General features: G+C 25.4%; 2 protein-coding genes and 1 long non-coding RNA gene across 8 annotated transcripts in view; 1 reads left to right on the top strand and 2 right to left on the bottom strand.

The window, feature by feature from the left end:
• LOC126893600 (myotilin-like) overlaps positions 1-17,613 on the bottom strand; it is a 148,403-nt gene that overhangs the window by 58,426 nt on the left and 72,364 nt on the right. For all 6 annotated transcript variants that reach the window (XR_007701218.1, XR_007701219.1, XM_050663967.1 and 3 more), the window contains one exon: positions 8,032-8,273. Coding sequence is in view for 4 of the 6 variants with exons in the window: in XM_050663967.1 (XP_050519924.1) it covers positions 8,032-8,273 (242 nt within the window). In the remaining 2 variants the exon portion in view is untranslated. The remainder of the gene's footprint in view (positions 1-8,031; positions 8,274-17,613) is intronic.
• Positions 1-17,613, bottom strand: part of LOC126893602 (uncharacterized) — a 105,149-nt gene that overhangs the window by 32,156 nt on the left and 55,380 nt on the right. The window lies entirely within an intron of this gene.
• LOC126893605 (uncharacterized) lies at positions 5,782-8,105 on the top strand. Its single transcript, XR_007701220.1, has 3 exons — positions 5,782-5,928; positions 5,999-6,085; positions 8,002-8,105. It is a non-coding gene; the product is annotated as an uncharacterized LOC126893605 (long non-coding RNA).

The following is a 17,613-nucleotide window of genomic DNA, read 5'->3' on the forward strand; positions in this document are numbered from 1 at the left end:
TAAAAATATTAAGATTTACTTCTTTAAATTTCTAAAATCGATTTGACATTATTATTAACCTTTTTTTTTTAATTTTAGGGTAGGACTTTAGATAACTCCTTTTGAATATTAATGAAATGTAAAATTGATGAATTTTTATTTTTAGTGTATCTATTCTCACCAGATAATTACTGAAAACTTTTCGAGCGGCTTTGTTTAACAAATGAATAAAATTTGATCTACCTCTACGCTCTACTTCATAATACTAATTTTAAAACCTACTCATCTTTTATGATATGAATACTTTTGCTAATTTACAATATAAATTATTAACTTCACGTGTTTTTAAAATGCTTAATGAACACAAAAAAAATATATGTATTTTAAAAGTTAATTTTTTAAGTCTTTGATGTTATACAACACGTTTGTGTTGAGGCATCGCGTAATCATTCAGTCACCACCATCTTAGCACTGATGTTCAGCTGCTCTGTTTGCTGTTTATTCCTGTTGACAATCTATGTATATATAACATAATCTTTTTTTTTTGTTATCTAATAACAGCCGGCCGGCCTTTTTTGGTATGCCCGTCAGTGTACGTTCCACCGCCTAACTAAGGCGACGCGCTCCTAGTTTATTTTAGTTATTTATTAAGTCAGATTGAATAAATGTTTTAAATAGTAATTTATGTCAAGTTTTTTGTTTATTGTTTGGATATTAAATATTATTAAAATTAAAGTACAATAAATAATTAAAAATATAGAGCGTTCTGTTATTAAATTTTAATACACCGCTCTCCCTAACAATTCCCATATGGTTACCCAAACAGGAACGTTAAATAAAAATTACTTATAAGCACTTTATTTAATCGTATTTATTATATTAGATAAATAATTAGTTAAAATATTAATAAAAAAATTTTATATTGCAACCATAAAATATTAGAAACAATTCTTGTAAATTTTATGCATTTAATTACTTTAGTGGACCTAAATGAGAATAAAATCTATGAATTCATAGTTTGTTAAATAGTTTAAATACTCGAAGCACAATGGATAATTTTTCATAATTTTAATGATAAAATACAAAGCACACGCATATAAACGATAAAACATTATTTAAAACTCAAAATTAAATCTAGATATTTATTCATCTTCATGAATTTATAGAAAACAATTATAATTCATTTTGATGATTTTAATTACATGTTTTCTAAATCGAGATATCTTTCATAATCTGCTTCTTGCGGCCTCCGGCTTTCGTAATTCGAACTAAATTTCATAAATGTCCGAAAAACATTAAAATTATGCATTAAAAATATTTTCATAAAATACTCTAAAAATATATTAAACCTAACAAAGTTATCATTCAAGCCTTTAATTTTAGAAAATTTTCGTAATTTATTTATATTTTCATTTTTTTCTTTGCTTATTTGAACATATGACCTAAGTATCTCAGTGTTTATAATTGAATTTTTGTTATATATTTCGTTATCTATTCCTATTGGTAATATTTCAAATGACTTAACAACAAAGGTTGTTTGTATTTTGTTTTCAATATTTGATATAATATTAGAATTTATGTTATCATAGGTTTCATTTAAATTACTTGGTGTATTTAGGAATAATTTTGGGATGCTTTCAAAGTCTGTGATATCAGAAAACAACATATAATTAAATGTAAAACTATTATCACTAAAGAAACTGCTCATTTGTTTATTATACTTTTTAACAATTTTTTCATCCTTATTCATTAAATACAATAGATGCTTTCTAATGAAATGTAAAGTTACGACTCGAAATATGTTAAAGATTTTATCATGATAAACTCTAATTTTTGAAATCCATTCATCAAACCAATAGTAATTACGGGCAGCTTCATATGCAACATAAATATCATTGACAATATCATTATAACTTTCTTCACTTTGTTCCCCAAAATCCTTTATTATAGTTTTCAAAATATCTGTATTTTGAATAATTTCGTAAAGATAAATTTTTTTAATAGAAACCCAATTTTTTACTTCTTTACCGTGCAGTAAAATTTTATTAATATTATTTCTATATAGCATTACCTCCATTACGTCTACTGCCATTGAAATCTTCTGTCTTTCATTTAGTACAAATTCTTGTTCGCTAAATTGATCTAATAAATTATATTTATTATCTATGCGACAATCTTTAGTTGTATATAACCATAAATTATGTATTATTTTATGTAACATTTTTTTAAAATGATGTAGCAACAATAAATACCCCGACTCTTAACCGTAACTCTTCCGTTAGATCTAACTTTATTATTACAGCTAGCATATGTTGGATAATTGATTCATTTAACAATACATTATAGAATTCATGTGTTTGATAAGAGTCATTACGTACTATTAAAGATTGAAGAATGCTCGTGTATTGTAAAAGATTATATAAATTACTGCAATAAAGGTCGTAATACATAATTTGTGGTTTAGTGAACAATTTAAATGATTCTGGTTTATTTTCCCTTATACGTTTCAATTCATCTAAATTCATTTCAAATATTATAGAGATGGGTTCATAAGAAAATCCAGTATCAAGTGTCAGTGCTAGTTTAAGCTCTTCTGTGTCATCAAAAATCTTCGATTTCGGTTTTGTTTTTTGTGTTGATGATGTCCATTTTAACCAACTACATGTCATAAATTAAATATTACATAGTGTCCCAAAGAAGATTGTTAACGCGCAATATTGATTAAAAATCATTATTAGAATATCAATTACTCAATAATAGTTATGTATAACTCATTAAGAAGAGTACTTTTTTAGAACTACACATATAATAAATTTAGATATTTATATCTATGATTATCTAATATTAACATTTATTATATTGAACAATCTATTTAAAAAATAGTGTATTTAAACAGTTTAAAGTGATTTATTGTCACACTATTAATTTAAACAGAATTTTCGACATAGTATTAAAAAAAAATAATAATGAATCATGCAATACAAAATTGAGAAAAATTATATACAGGTGGCCCACCACTCATTGACAACTTAAATAACTTTTGATCCAGTTAATATTTTTAGCTGATTTTTTTTTTAAATATTAGTTAGACGTTAGGTCTATAGCTATATCTCAATAATTAATTTTTTTACATTTTATTAAAAATATTAATTATTTTAAAATTTTAAATAAAATGTAAAAAAAAAATCTAAGATAGCTATTTTGTAGAGTAGAATTTAAGAAAAATTTTAGTAAAAAAATATCTTATTAATATTCTGTAGCGTTTTGAAGTCTGTGAAATTTTGAATTTTCATGTATTATTTAACGGTATTAAACATTGAAATACGTATTGAGAAAAGGACAGAAGAAAACGTTATCTGTTCAATATACTTCTGAATGAGAGTGATAAGTAATAATTGCTTTATCTAATTTCTTATCATGGTATTAATGCCAAGTTTGTAATGTATACACATTATCATCATATGTATACACAGTAATCATGAAAAGATAGCATTTTCTTCTGTCCTTTTCTCAATACGTAAATGAGGTTCAGCCAATAATTTATAATACAACTTAACTTTTTTATGCATTTACTTTTACTATATTAACAATTTTAGAAAAAATTGAATAAATAAATTTAAAATGCATGCTATAACTCTTATCGATGTTTAAAGGCATTTAGTAGATACAGTATACAGGGTAATTCATTTATGATTTATGATAATAGTTTGTTCTATAGATAATAATCTAATAAGAAAATGACTGGTCGATAACAATTTTTGAACAATATTTGGAAAGTAGGGACGAAAAATGAATAGTGATAAAGGCATTTTATATTAAAAAACCCCAGCACAGGGAGGTCGCGACAAAGTGGTGCCGTGGTATAGTTGGATCAAGTATAATGATATCTGACAGTGATTAAAATCACTATCAAAAATAAACGCTTCGATGCAAATCTTTAAATTGTGTTTAATTTAAAAAAAATTGGTGTTTTATTCCAAAAGCTACATGATCTGCTAGTTCCTTATTAATATCCTGATTAAGATAAAGTATGTTGAATGAAAAAGAGATTATTAAAAAATATTATTTCTCATAGAAAAATTATGTTGATCCATACACTTTTCAATAAATTATAGCATTATAAAGTTAAAAATATAAAAAATAAAATCGAGAATTTTCAAACGAAAATAGCATTTGGTAGCCATTTTCGCCGTGAAGACAAGTCCAGAGGTCAATATTTTTTTCAAATTAAAGTACATTACATTAGCTTTAATTTAAGATATATATAAAAGTGTCAGACCTTCCGGAACATTTTCAAAAGTTAAGTTGAAAAAGTTAATTTTTTATAAAAATGTTGTCATTTTAAATCCCCCCTGTGGGCAGATAAAGAGTCAAATTTCCAAAAAAAATAAACCAAATGATAGGTAAGTATCAAGCATCTATAAAAAAAAAAATTATATTCATATGTTCATTTTTGAAAAATTTACGGCAGTTTTTAGTAAAAAAATGTCGAAAATTTCGAAAATTAGCGATTTTTAAATTTGTAATATTTTTGGAGGTTTCCCCCATTTACGAGGAACGAGGGAAATTTTTTCAATTTTGAGGGTAATTTCTTCGACTAGATACGATTTGTGATCTTTTGACGTATCATTGAAAGAAATCGGTTCGGTGAGAGCTGAGAAAAAGTGGTAACAGACACAAANAAAAAAATCGGTCCAGTGAGACCTGAGAAATAGTAGTAACGGACCAAAAAAAAAAAAAAAAAAAAAAACACATAGTAAAACTAACACCTTCTCAGCTTCGCATCGATGCTAAAACATGAAAAAAATTTTCACTTCCTCATCAAAAAAAATTATACTTTCAACTATTAAATTTTTGTTCTTGGGCGTAACACCCGAATCTCCATTCGTAATTACATAGATATTTTCCACTTTTTAATTAGAACGTGACTACCGATTAAATTTTCTTCCTCCCAAAAACAAAAAAATAACATAAATAATTATTTTTTTAAATATATAAAAGATAAATTACGCAAAATTAGTTATAAATTACATTCTTGTATTATATAAAAAACTTTGTGTCTAAAAAATTTTTATCCTAATTATAAATTGTATATTATTTATAAATAATATTCTAATACAATTTCAATAAAACAACTTGATGAAATATTTATCATATAAATACTATTTCTTGTAGGTCTACGTTAAAATATTTTGAGATTTATTATACAGTACTTATATAACTACGGGTTTATTTTACACAAAAATGTCGATTATTAGATTTGAAGTTGAATTATTAGAATTATATTGAATTGCTAAAATGTAGATACAGGTTAAGTAAATTATGGACATAAGAAAACTAAGTTAACATTCATTGATAAATAAATAAAATTATCGGTTCTCGACATTTATTTTAATAAGTAGTAATAATATTATGGTAATAGTCTCACTGCTATCATTTATATCATGTAATCTTGATATAAAGTTTTAGTTGTTTTTTTCTAGGACTCAAAAAATAAGCCGTAATATAGTTTTACATTTTATTAATAAAAGCAATAAAACAACTATTTTTTAAGAAAGAAATACATCATGTTCTTTGAAGTGATAATTTATTCTAGATGCACTTCATTCTCAGATTTAATAATATTAATTTAGATGAAATCGTATTTGATGATTTTGATTATGTTATTTTCATAATCAAATCGCCAAAACATAGTAAGTTAAGTCACTGTTGTAAACTTTAATGGTGCACTCGTTTAATCAATACGTGTACATTTAAAATTCATATAATAAAAAAGGAAAATGTTATTTTTGAATAGAGTTCATACCTTTAATGCAAACTTAAAGTAAATCGTGAAACTCAACCAATTTCGATAATCTCATCCTATCGTCCATAATAATCCAAATAGACACATTGTAGTATTCAAAACGGATCATATTCAACGCATAAAATTATACAAATAATGTTAAGGTTGGCCTATTATTGCATCTTTATTATTAATTTTACATTCTGACCTTAATGTGGTTTCGTATTGTTGCAGAACGTGAGGAATACATGTACGAAAAATATGTGTTTTATATAAAGAAGACTCGAATTTTTTGTAAACACTCGAGTACCTGCTCTGGAGGTAAATAAACCTAAGGCAATGGAACACCCGGACGGATGTTATTAATTGAATAGGTTATAAAACTGACATTTTATCTTTTGTTGGCCTCAAAAAACAAGCCCGTATTCGGGTATTATCAAAATCCGTATAATTAAAATTCACCACCTAAAATACTCATATAGCATTTAGTTTTTAACTATCTCGTAATATCATTCTCACAATAATCACTTTACCTAGGGTACACCATTTATTTTTACTTAAAATTATATAAAAAGCAAATTTTCTATCATGAACTTATCTAATCATAAATAAAAATAATATTGATAATTTTTTTCCTTCAGTTACATGTTTTTTTCTATCAATCATGAAGTATCTTTGATATTAATCTTTATACCATATAGAGGATGCCAACTTTATTTTTTTAAATGGAAAATTATACAGTTAATTAAAAAATCTATTAGATAATGGTCTAATTGAGAAAATAAAAAAGACTGGACCTATATTTCAGATTTTATTCTAATTTTTGCACTTAGTTGAAAGGAGGAGTGTCACCGAGAAATATCTAATGATAAAAATAGCAGCATTTTATCACAACCCTCTAGCCAATTTCTATTAATTTCTGAATTACTGTTCTAAAAGTTATTATCTACTAATTATTTCGCGAATTAGATCATCATCTAACTATAAAGTTAGTTTTTTGTAGGTATTGTCATTTGAATCTACAATTTAAATCATGGAGGTTGTTCTTCATACCCATAAATATACGTGATCCCTCTCTCGAAATTCATTCGATGATTTAATTATCACTATAAATTATACTTCAGTAGTATTGCGATCAAGAAAAAAGATCTGCAATAAAAACATGTATTATAAATTTCTATTTGAATTTAAAAAGATTCCTTTTCTCCGTAAAAATTTTTTATATGCGCTTGCATCACTTATTATAGCCTAATACTATTCAATAAAAAACACTTATAAACTTATTAATAATATTATTAACTACTATTTGGAATAAACAGACAATACATTTTAATTTCCCAATCAAAAAATTGTACAAAGCCATCCAGTCTCTTCCAAATAACGTTTCTGATTTTTAGAATTCCGTTAGAAACAGTTGACTAGATAAATGATAGGTGAGCATTACTCATGTGCTGAAAAAGCTAAAAATGTTAATTACGCATTCCAGACACGGACATTTAAAAAGTTTCTTAATTTCTTAAAGTCGGAAAAAGAAAAAGTAAATTACCTAACAAACCTGTGAAATCTAACAGTCAAAGTCAGTCGTGTTAAAATAGAAATAATAACCGACAAGATCCATCTCGTTTCTTAGAGTTATTACAGCAAAAAAAAAAAAAAGAAGGAAATATTCATGAGCAAAAACTTAGTATATAAATCCAATAAATTAAAACAAACGAGACCAAAAGTCTTGAAGTTTCATACTTTCTAGAAGGTAAAAAATTGTATTTTTCGTACTACTTCACTTCAACAGTGAGCGATATAATCTTTTCCTTTTTTGACGAATTTTAAAATAAATACTACGATGAAAATTAAACTCGATTTATAGCCGATCTCTACTCTCTATGAGTAAATATATTATACAAGTAATCGTAAATTATATTATACCACAGTCATGTCTTCCTATATTATTTTCAAGCAAAAACGAAAACATTAACACTTAATAACTCATTATAAGGATTTGTAAATAAATTTTCTTTAATGTTTTATAATATTTTGAAATTACAAAAAAAGAAGATATATTATAGTAAACGCATTTTTAAAACTTCTTAACAATCTCTTTTCTATAATTTTGAAATTAATTAAAAAAAATAGATTTAGTATATTATTTGTTCTAAATTATTTTCCTTAAAAATATTTTGTGTTTTTTAAGGCTAATATTGTTAAATCGATTATAAATCTCCTAATAATCATATTTGTAGAGATTATGGCACATTGATTGGTAAACTTACGGTGGCTATGCCAGATTTGGTTGTGGCACAGGGCAAAATAGCGGTTCCACCAATTTGTGACGTCACGATTGTCCCATTTTCGGTCATAAACATGTTATTGGAACTGTCCACATCATTAATAAGATCGTTTCCCAAGTGGTAGCCTGCACCTGCTGACAAAGTTTTAGACAAATGACGTTTGTGGTGTACTTTTAACTGCCTTTTGTTGTACTTTGAATGGCTTCCTTTGTTGATTTTTTCATCTGTAAAACAAATATAAGTATGATTTCTGCCATAATATGTTATTAGTTATTAAATTTAAAATAAAATAAAGTTAACATGGTAATCATTTAACAAAACAGCCGAATTGATAGGAGTAAACAGGAATGCGTAACAATGATCAGTTCGGACTGAGCTAGCCCGATTTAGAACAGTTCGGGTTGGAATTTAATTTAAAATAGACCAAGCCAGGTCGAATTGGGTCATAACATTAATATTGGATCGTTTAAAACCTTTAGCTACGTTTATTGCATTTCTTGAATGAATTTCATCATTCATTAGGCTTAATTGTTTTTTTTTTGGACTGAGTCGGATATGACCTTGAATTTTATAAATTTATTTGGATTGGATCCTAAAAAAATAATAGTATAATGTGTACTAGTATTAGTATTAGATATTAGTTAATACTTTTTTTTAATAATTTATAACATAAATTATTATAACACATTGTGTTATTAGACTAAATTAATTCAAATTTTTTATTATTAGTTTATTAGTTAAAAAAAAAATTAATATTAAAAACAATAAATCAAGTTAAAATCAAATAAAATATGATTTTAACATAGTTTAATATATTAAAAATTCAAAAATAAAAAACTATAACAATAGAGTAATTGTAATTCACGAGAATTATCAATCAGTTAGTTTTACATATAAAAAAATGCTGCTGTTAACAAGTTATGTTTTAAAAGAAAAATTATGTTTTATTTAACTTTCAATTTTATTTTTCTAAAACTCACAATTGTTTAATTATTTCCTTTTGCTTGAACACTACAGATTTATAAAGATTAATAACATTTGTCAGACAATAAGAAGTTTTTGACCTTTTATACAAATTTATGATTATCTGCTGATTGAATCAGAATGATGACAATTTTGCAAAATTTAAATAAAAACTTACATAGAGTCAATAAATTGAAAAATGAAGAACATGTATCAGTATTAAATAAATATATACATTTTTGGGATCAATAAATTCTTAAAACAAAGATCTCTTATTTTACTGTATGTCTTTTTATATTCATCAAATAATTTATTTACTCCAATAACAAATCGTAACATTTTTTAAAATGTGAACAATAAATTGATATAATTTTAGATTAAAATTTTTTTTCATCAGTAGTCCAATTAGTTTTTACAGAAGAGTACTTGAAAGTATAAGTACCATTAAATTTATATTGTCCCTATCTATTTTTTACTCTAACAAATTCTTTCCATTGCTACTATTACTGTGTTAACATTTAAAATTTATAAAAATTAATTAACATGTATGTTCATTGAACCTAATTACAATAAAAATGCTGACGTAAGTAAGTAAAATCAAATGTCACCCTTTACGTTTACAAGCGTGCGTTTGATTTTGTTTAGTGAAGATTTTGTTATAATAATAAAGTCTTTATGAAACACAATGGTTTCGCAAAGAAATAAATGCCAGTTTTGTTTGAATTATATTGTACAAGTATATCATATTCACAATAAAATTAGCTGTTTTTATAAGGAAACAAAAATGATATGTGCATAATTATAATATAAGAGAAGTACAGAAACTATTGTATTATTACAATCATTATTCGAGAATGTTTTTTACATAGTTTTCCTGGTTTTTATTCTGTTAAAATAATAGTTGACAATTTCGGTGTAAGTTTATTATAACAGAAAATAAATTATTTTTGCTACTTAATCCTTTGTATTAATTTTAACTTATTTGTAAACAACCGCAAATAAAAACTTAAATGTTTATGCTCTATTCTAATGCCTTTATATTTATATTATGTCATTTATCTTTTAATCAGTAATTAGTATTCGTTTGTCTAGAATTTTGACTTCGTCTTTTTTTACTTATTTAAACAGAGAATAATTAATAACTTCCATAAATCTTCAGTAAAATGAAAAATAACATAGCTACTTCAAATTGTTATGTAAATATTATTGGTTAGAAATATATATTTTTTCAAACATAAAAACTGTTTTAAAAATAACATATTTCGTTATTAAGTTTAGACTTAATTTTGTAAAAAAGAAAATTTAAAGATGAACATTACTGCATTTTATAAATTAATGTTTCTTGGAAAAATAGTTTAAGAGTTTAAATAGTTTATTGAAAAACTTTTTTAAATAATATGTATTTAATATATCTAGTATTAAAATTAATAGTTCATTGAATTATCTTTTTGTTTAATAAATTACATAAAAATATTTTTTTCGAATTATTGCTGAATAGTTTTAACATGTGTTTTTATAAATTTTAAACATAGATGAATCATTTTTTATTCCATTATCTTTTTAAAACTATTCTGAGTACAGAACAATTTTTGGTTGCTATCAACCCGCAAAACTACACATTCTAATTACTATAGCAACATTTTATTAAAAAATTCGATAAACTTGTTATTCTCGTAGGTATTAATGTAAATTTTTACGAAGATGATTTCTTTGTGCAACTACTTACTTTTTTACCGAAAAACATTTTTTTAATTTTTTAACTGCAAGTAAATATTTTACATAACTTACTCTATTAGCTTGTCTTTATCAATTTAGTAATTGATGTTCAATAAATATATGCAAACATTTAAAAAAATATACCAACCATAATTTTGTAATTTATGTAAATTTAATTTATACTTAACGAATATCTCCCTTATACTTGAACACATTTAATCAGCATTATTCTTTATGTTAATGAAGTTTTATTCTTCAATTTTATTTGTGCACATATTTGTTAAGGAAAAGGACGTTCTTTTATACTAATAATAGAGTTTCACAATACTTATAAAAAAAGTATTTTTGATAATTTTAATCAATTTTTATCATTATTGTTTTAAGTACCAACTATTTGTTATGCCGATCGACTGTAACAAAAAGATACTTCAAAATTAAATCCCTCTATTAAAATAAACGCTAATGGATATACTTTATTATATATTCTTTTTTGGAAATAATTCTCTCGCTTTTCTAGTTCAATGCATATACTAAACGATTTTTAGAGCAATGAATATCTTTCATTCCCATGAAAAAGTTGTGAATAAAGAGTTATACATTTAAAATGACGAAAATAAATCCTTTAAGTATAGGCGTTAATGTTATAGTGGTCTCGGAGGGTTAGATACTGTTATCTTATCTAATAAAATACGAATACTCTTTTCAACTAACCTTCCGAAGACCAGATCTCGTTTTTGGGTTCAAAGGAGACTACTATTATATCGTAATAAAAATACGTATAAGTAAACACAAGCGCATATCCAATCATTTTTTTTACTCTGTTGGACACAAAGTAGCAGAAGGCAAAGACGGTATAAGCTCAGAGAATCCTGAATTATGTCAACGACAGCGACTTGCAATTTATCAAAATGCGTATCTCTACGTACAACCCCTGAAATTTCTAAGAGGTAGTAGAAGTGGATGTGAAAACACCCCTTTTATTCGTAGGTCCATTTATATGTAAATCATTTGTGAACGAAGAGGACCTTGGGCTGCTTTACGTGTGTTATTATCATAACCGTCAAAATCTGAAAGAGGATATAATATCTGTCCAATAGATGTGATGATGGACTTTATTGAGTCAACGACAAATGGAGAATAAAAACGATGTCATGAAACTATACGATTGTTCTTGTTGATCCTATAGTAAATAAATAAATTTACAAATGATAAAAAATTTAATACGTTTTTTTTGTTTAATAATTTTCATGAGTTTTATATGAAAATCATATTTATTGAAAGCACAATAATAGTTATTTTCTAAAAAAAATATATATTTATGTTTATAAAAAAAATAAATATGTGCTCTTTTAAACATTTATCGGCTATATTGTTAAAACAATATCGTTTCGTTCAACTAAAGAGGTCGTATTTTACTTTTGATTTCCTATATAAACATACTACGAATATAATTTTTCTATAATCCACGAGAAATATAGTTTTTCAATATAATCAAAATAATAACAATTTTCATGCTCATGCACTTAGTATTTATGAGAGAATTTAAACTTAAATTGGTTATCATGAAAAATTGAAAATAACGACCTTTACTCCGTTAAGCACAACTGTATAATGATGCGTGGTCCTTTGTGAAGGAAAGATGGACTGTATAGGAAATTAAAAAATGATACTTAGACTTGCAGAAATTAAAAGAATTACAAAATAAGGCTTATGAACTAAAATAACAATAAATATAATATATTGGGGAGTTAGGGATGGAGGGTGATTTCATAACTAAATGCCACAAGGCAAAATATATTTACAAAAAATAAATTACTCTTGACAATTAAACAAATAATAAAAAATCTAACAATTATAATATATCTGTTGTATAATTTATCTACCTATCGACCTGATGGCTGGCGGTTCACACAATGAGAGTTGGAGTATCGAGATTGATGGACTGATCTCGTATGACATCGAATCACTTGACGAACAATGTAATGTGGCGAATCGTAAAGGCAATTGTACACACGATATGAACAGGGCATAGAATTGTCAGGTCGATTAAATTCAAGAACAAGCAATCACAGGTTGATAAGTCAATAGGAACGACTGTGGACTAATATTTACCATATAACCAAGTAGCAAAGGGCTAACAAAGGCGACGAGAATAAACATAACAACACACACAGTAAACGCGAGACTTTTACTCGTTTTCGGTGTATAACACAATCGAACCCGAACTGTCAAAAAAAAACAGGAACTTGCAGTAATTATACCGATGACTTTTCTCGCACAACCGGTGGTAGTAATGCAAGAGGCGTTGCAAGTCACAACAGAATCCGTAAAAAAACGCGCCTCTGGTAACTTCATATTCAACAATGACAATATATCGTAAAATTTGATATGATATTACAGATTGTGTACTATTTTATTTTATCATCGTTTTAAACATTTTGATAAAACAATAGGAACCGCTAACAATATTAGATTTCTGTAACATGATTACATAAAATTTTATCAAGACAGATTTTTAATAAAATTTTAAAATAATTTAGATAATTAAAAAAAAATACTAAAATTAAAAAATAACAGCAGTTATAACAAAACATAATTTTAAATAATTTTTTTTTAATTCTATTAGTTCATTTTAAAATCTAACTAACAAATGCTTTGAATATTATTTTAATTTATTTATTTGAACCACATTTCAAGTGGAGGAAGATGTTCCATTAGTCAAATAAATATATGGCATCTGTTTATGTTATGTATTCTTATAAACACTTTATAACACCTACAAAATGATTGTGCAACATAAGGTACTTCATTTTGAATAAAGGTAAAACGAAATTAAAAATATTCACGTCAGAACCAAAATGTTTTGTTCGTGTTATTTTGAAATTTAATGTGACTGAAATAAATGTAAATCAATATTAAATAACAATAAGAGATTCAACTGCGAGTTACAGTGCTGATATTTCCAACTTAATCACCGCCTCTTATTTAAATAGAGCTGTTTTCAATTTACAATTTATTTTACTTGTCAACAAATTGACTTTTATAAGATGCTGTTTTGTAAATTATAATAAGGACAAATCGACAGTTTTTTCTTTAAAAAAAAAAAAAAGGATTTTATTAAAAGTTTTCATTTAAAATTGTAACGAAACAAAAAACTAAACGTATGAAATTGTCGTTTTGATGAAGCATTTAATGAAAAGTAGTCTGTAGTTCTACAAAAACTTCCAACAAGATATTTTTTAACAAACTATTTTAATGGTTACTAGACAACAATTTTGTATAAGCTTATATCTCTTATAAAAAATGGAAAAATTAAATTAAAATGTATCTAAATATCACAATTTACAAAATTATATTAATTAATTAATAATGAGTATAAATTGAAATAATTGATTTTTATCCTACTTTATAATTGATAAATCAGAGAATTATATGTATTTCTTAATAATAAAATAATTTTAGAGATAGAAAATATTAAATTATGCTTCTAAAAAATCTATATTTTATTTCATTATTTATACAAATTTGCAGAGCTAATATAATTCATAATATATGAGCTCATTTATACGGAAACTTAACTTTCTGCTACCATTCCTCATAACTTAAACTTATGTCAACTTTAGAATATTAAATAGCCCCAGTGATTTTTTATTAATACCATCAGATATATTCAATTGAAATAATAATTTTTTTATCATTTTGATTTTCAACGAATTACAACTGTTTAAATTCTAAACATTATCATATCATATATAAATAAACCGATAGCAATTATTAATTTACGACCCCAGAAAAATGAAATCTTTTAAAATGAAGTGCACTATTTTTCTAATCACCTGTTTTTTCGGTTCAAGTAATTTTTATTTCTCCATTTATAAGTCATTAAATTTGTTTAAGTCTATGCCTTATTTCTTATAAGATACTAACAATATTTTTTTAACTTACAATATACATATTAAACTAGTTCATATGCTATGAAATGATTTCACTAAAAAAAATGATCGATTGATAACAATTTTTATGAATTAATTTAGTATGTACATATTACACTTCAAATATCTATATGCAATTTTTAATTTTTGAAATTTTTATATAATAATTCAACTTAAAAAAAAGGCTTCTTTGATTTTATTTGAAATAATAGATACTTATATGGGATAATGAATTTTTAAAATAGACTGTTTTCTAAGACTAATTCAAACGAATCCCAAGTAATATGAACATTATAAAACATAGTATTACGTTTTAAATCTTGTATGGATTTTCATTTTAACCTTTATAACTGTGATTATAATCGTACGATTAACCGTATGCTTATTGACATAATAAGACTAAATTAATTTTATAATAAAATTAAAAACACATTATTATGAATTATAATGATAATTATTATGTTTAAAATTGGTATACGATGAACTCATCAAACAAAGCTTGAGCTACATTAGTGTAATAGTGTTTCCCAAGAGTTCTACATTGGGATCCAATGTACTGTATAATTCGAATTGCTTGGTCGTCCTTGTCTTACTTGAAACTCTATACCTGTCCTATCCCTTCTACATTACCCCTTTATTCAAGTCTCTAATAGAACAAATGTACCGAACGTAATCGACAAAATGACTGTAAAAGAGATTCACATAAGTATTGTTGTCAATAACACTACTTAGTACTTTCTATTGTTTTCGTTATCAAGTAAAAACCAAACTTTTCCCTTTATTTTATTATGTTCAATTCTATTTATTTATTAGGGATACCAGCCACTAAAAAGACGCTAATAATGAAACAACGTTAGGCAATTACCAAATAATTTACAGCTTAATATTTAAACAAGAAAAGATAAGCTTTAATATATATAGAAGTACCCAGAAATCTCAATAGTTAATAACCACTACCCCATCTGAAAAAAATGAACATTGAAGCGTTAATTTTAATAATGCATTGAAACAATTGAACATAAATTATATTGGTACGAGTCAAATTTATACAACAATAAAATAAATATACATTGTTTCAAAGCAAGAATCATTTTGTTTCAAAATTAGATTATTGATCAGGGCCTCGCATAGATAATTCATAACAATAATTCTTATATATAGTTTTTATGTAATATAAACATTATTTACAAATACTGGAACAATAAATTCTTTCAAACTGATAAAAAAAAGTTAACTAAACCTTTAAAATACACTATTTTATGTATGAGAAACACGATGTACTCTTATTTATTACTCGATTTATAAATCATAATGAAGAAAAGCTTTCAATCAAATTTTATAAGTAATATTTTAAAGTTTAATAACATTTCCAATCACATTAATAGGTGTATGTATTTATGTAAAAATTTATTAAACTAATTACAGTAAATTTGTATCAATTTATACACACTGCAAGTATTATCTAACGAATAAATAAAACCAGTCTTAGGAGATGACTCTAAATATCGTCCGTGTCACTGGTGTACTTAAGAAACGGGACAAATTAATAAATAATGTAAATATAATAATAACAGACCGAATAAAGGAACATTAAATAAATGGCAAAAATAAATATAACATAAGAGTAAGGGGTAGGGGATGTTTATATTAAGGGCAAACATATTTGACATAGGAAATTTCTAGGGGGTAACCGTCGGTGTCCACACGCAACGTGGAACAGTATTAAATATAGGGCGGCTGTGTCTTTGACATGTTAATTCCTTTTTCACCACATTTGTTCTACAGTCAATAATAAGAGTGTAAAGGTGAAGTCAGGAGATATCTTAACGACTAAAAACAGTAGCAGCAAAAATATCAAAATTAACTCAAAACAAATAATTACAGCACCAAAATAGCTGATCACAATAAAATTGATAAAATTGTGAAAAATTATATTGTCTAATATGAGATTCAGCCAATCATTTATAATACAACTTTACCTTTTTATGTATACTTTTAATATATTAACAATTATAGAAAAAAATTTAATTCGTATCATTAAAATGTATGCTATAACACTTACTAAGTTTAAAGGCATTTAGTAGATACAATATACAGAGTAATTCATTTAAGATTTACGATAATTATTTATTCTATAGACAATAACCTAATTAGGAAAATGACTGGTCGATAACAAATTTTGGACCAGTATTTGGAAAGTTATTGGCATTTGTATAACTGGGTGGAAGAAAGAGCAGAACCGAAAAATTACTAGTGATAAAGGCATTTATACTTTTATTTTCATACCAATTATTGGATAGCAAAACTTTTTAAAAAAGTCTTTGCCTATATTTTTTTAACGATTAGTCCTAATTTTGGGAAACATCTAAAGAATATCTAATAGCATTTAAAACACATCGCGTTTGGACGGCAGGAACGGCGTTCAAAGGGGGCGAGGGTGGGCAGTTGCCCACTCAGAATAAATTCTCGCCCTTCTCACGCACCCTAAATCATCACAGAAATTTTGATTTAAGTGGGTGATTTATCGGTTATCGTTGTATGATATGGTCCTCGTTATTGAGGAGAGTAAATAATCATATTTTATCGTTAATATAGAAATAGTTTTTATTTGTCGTAATGTCGATATCATTGAATTTTGTACGATTTAAATTCAAAAGAATTATTATTAACCATATTCGTCTAAATTATGTTAATCGTAGGTATCCACACGTCATGTCCTCTAACAGTATGTACAGTCCACAGTTGTGTGTGTATGTGGTAATATTGCGTTGGTGCATATATTTAAATGTATTTTTGTGTTTTGTTTTTAATTTTATTATCTAAATTATACGACGACAAGTGGACGATTGACGAAATGGCAACTATCAGCTGAGTATTAAACTGATATTAAATGACTATTTTTATTTATTTTCAATTTTTTATAAACTACATCATTCGATTTCGATTGTACTTC

This window comes from Daktulosphaira vitifoliae, unplaced genomic scaffold (genome assembly GCF_025091365.1).
Source record: "Daktulosphaira vitifoliae isolate Bord-2020 unplaced genomic scaffold, ASM2509136v1 Scaffold_1, whole genome shotgun sequence".
Taxonomy (NCBI): domain Eukaryota; kingdom Metazoa; phylum Arthropoda; class Insecta; order Hemiptera; family Phylloxeridae; genus Daktulosphaira; species Daktulosphaira vitifoliae.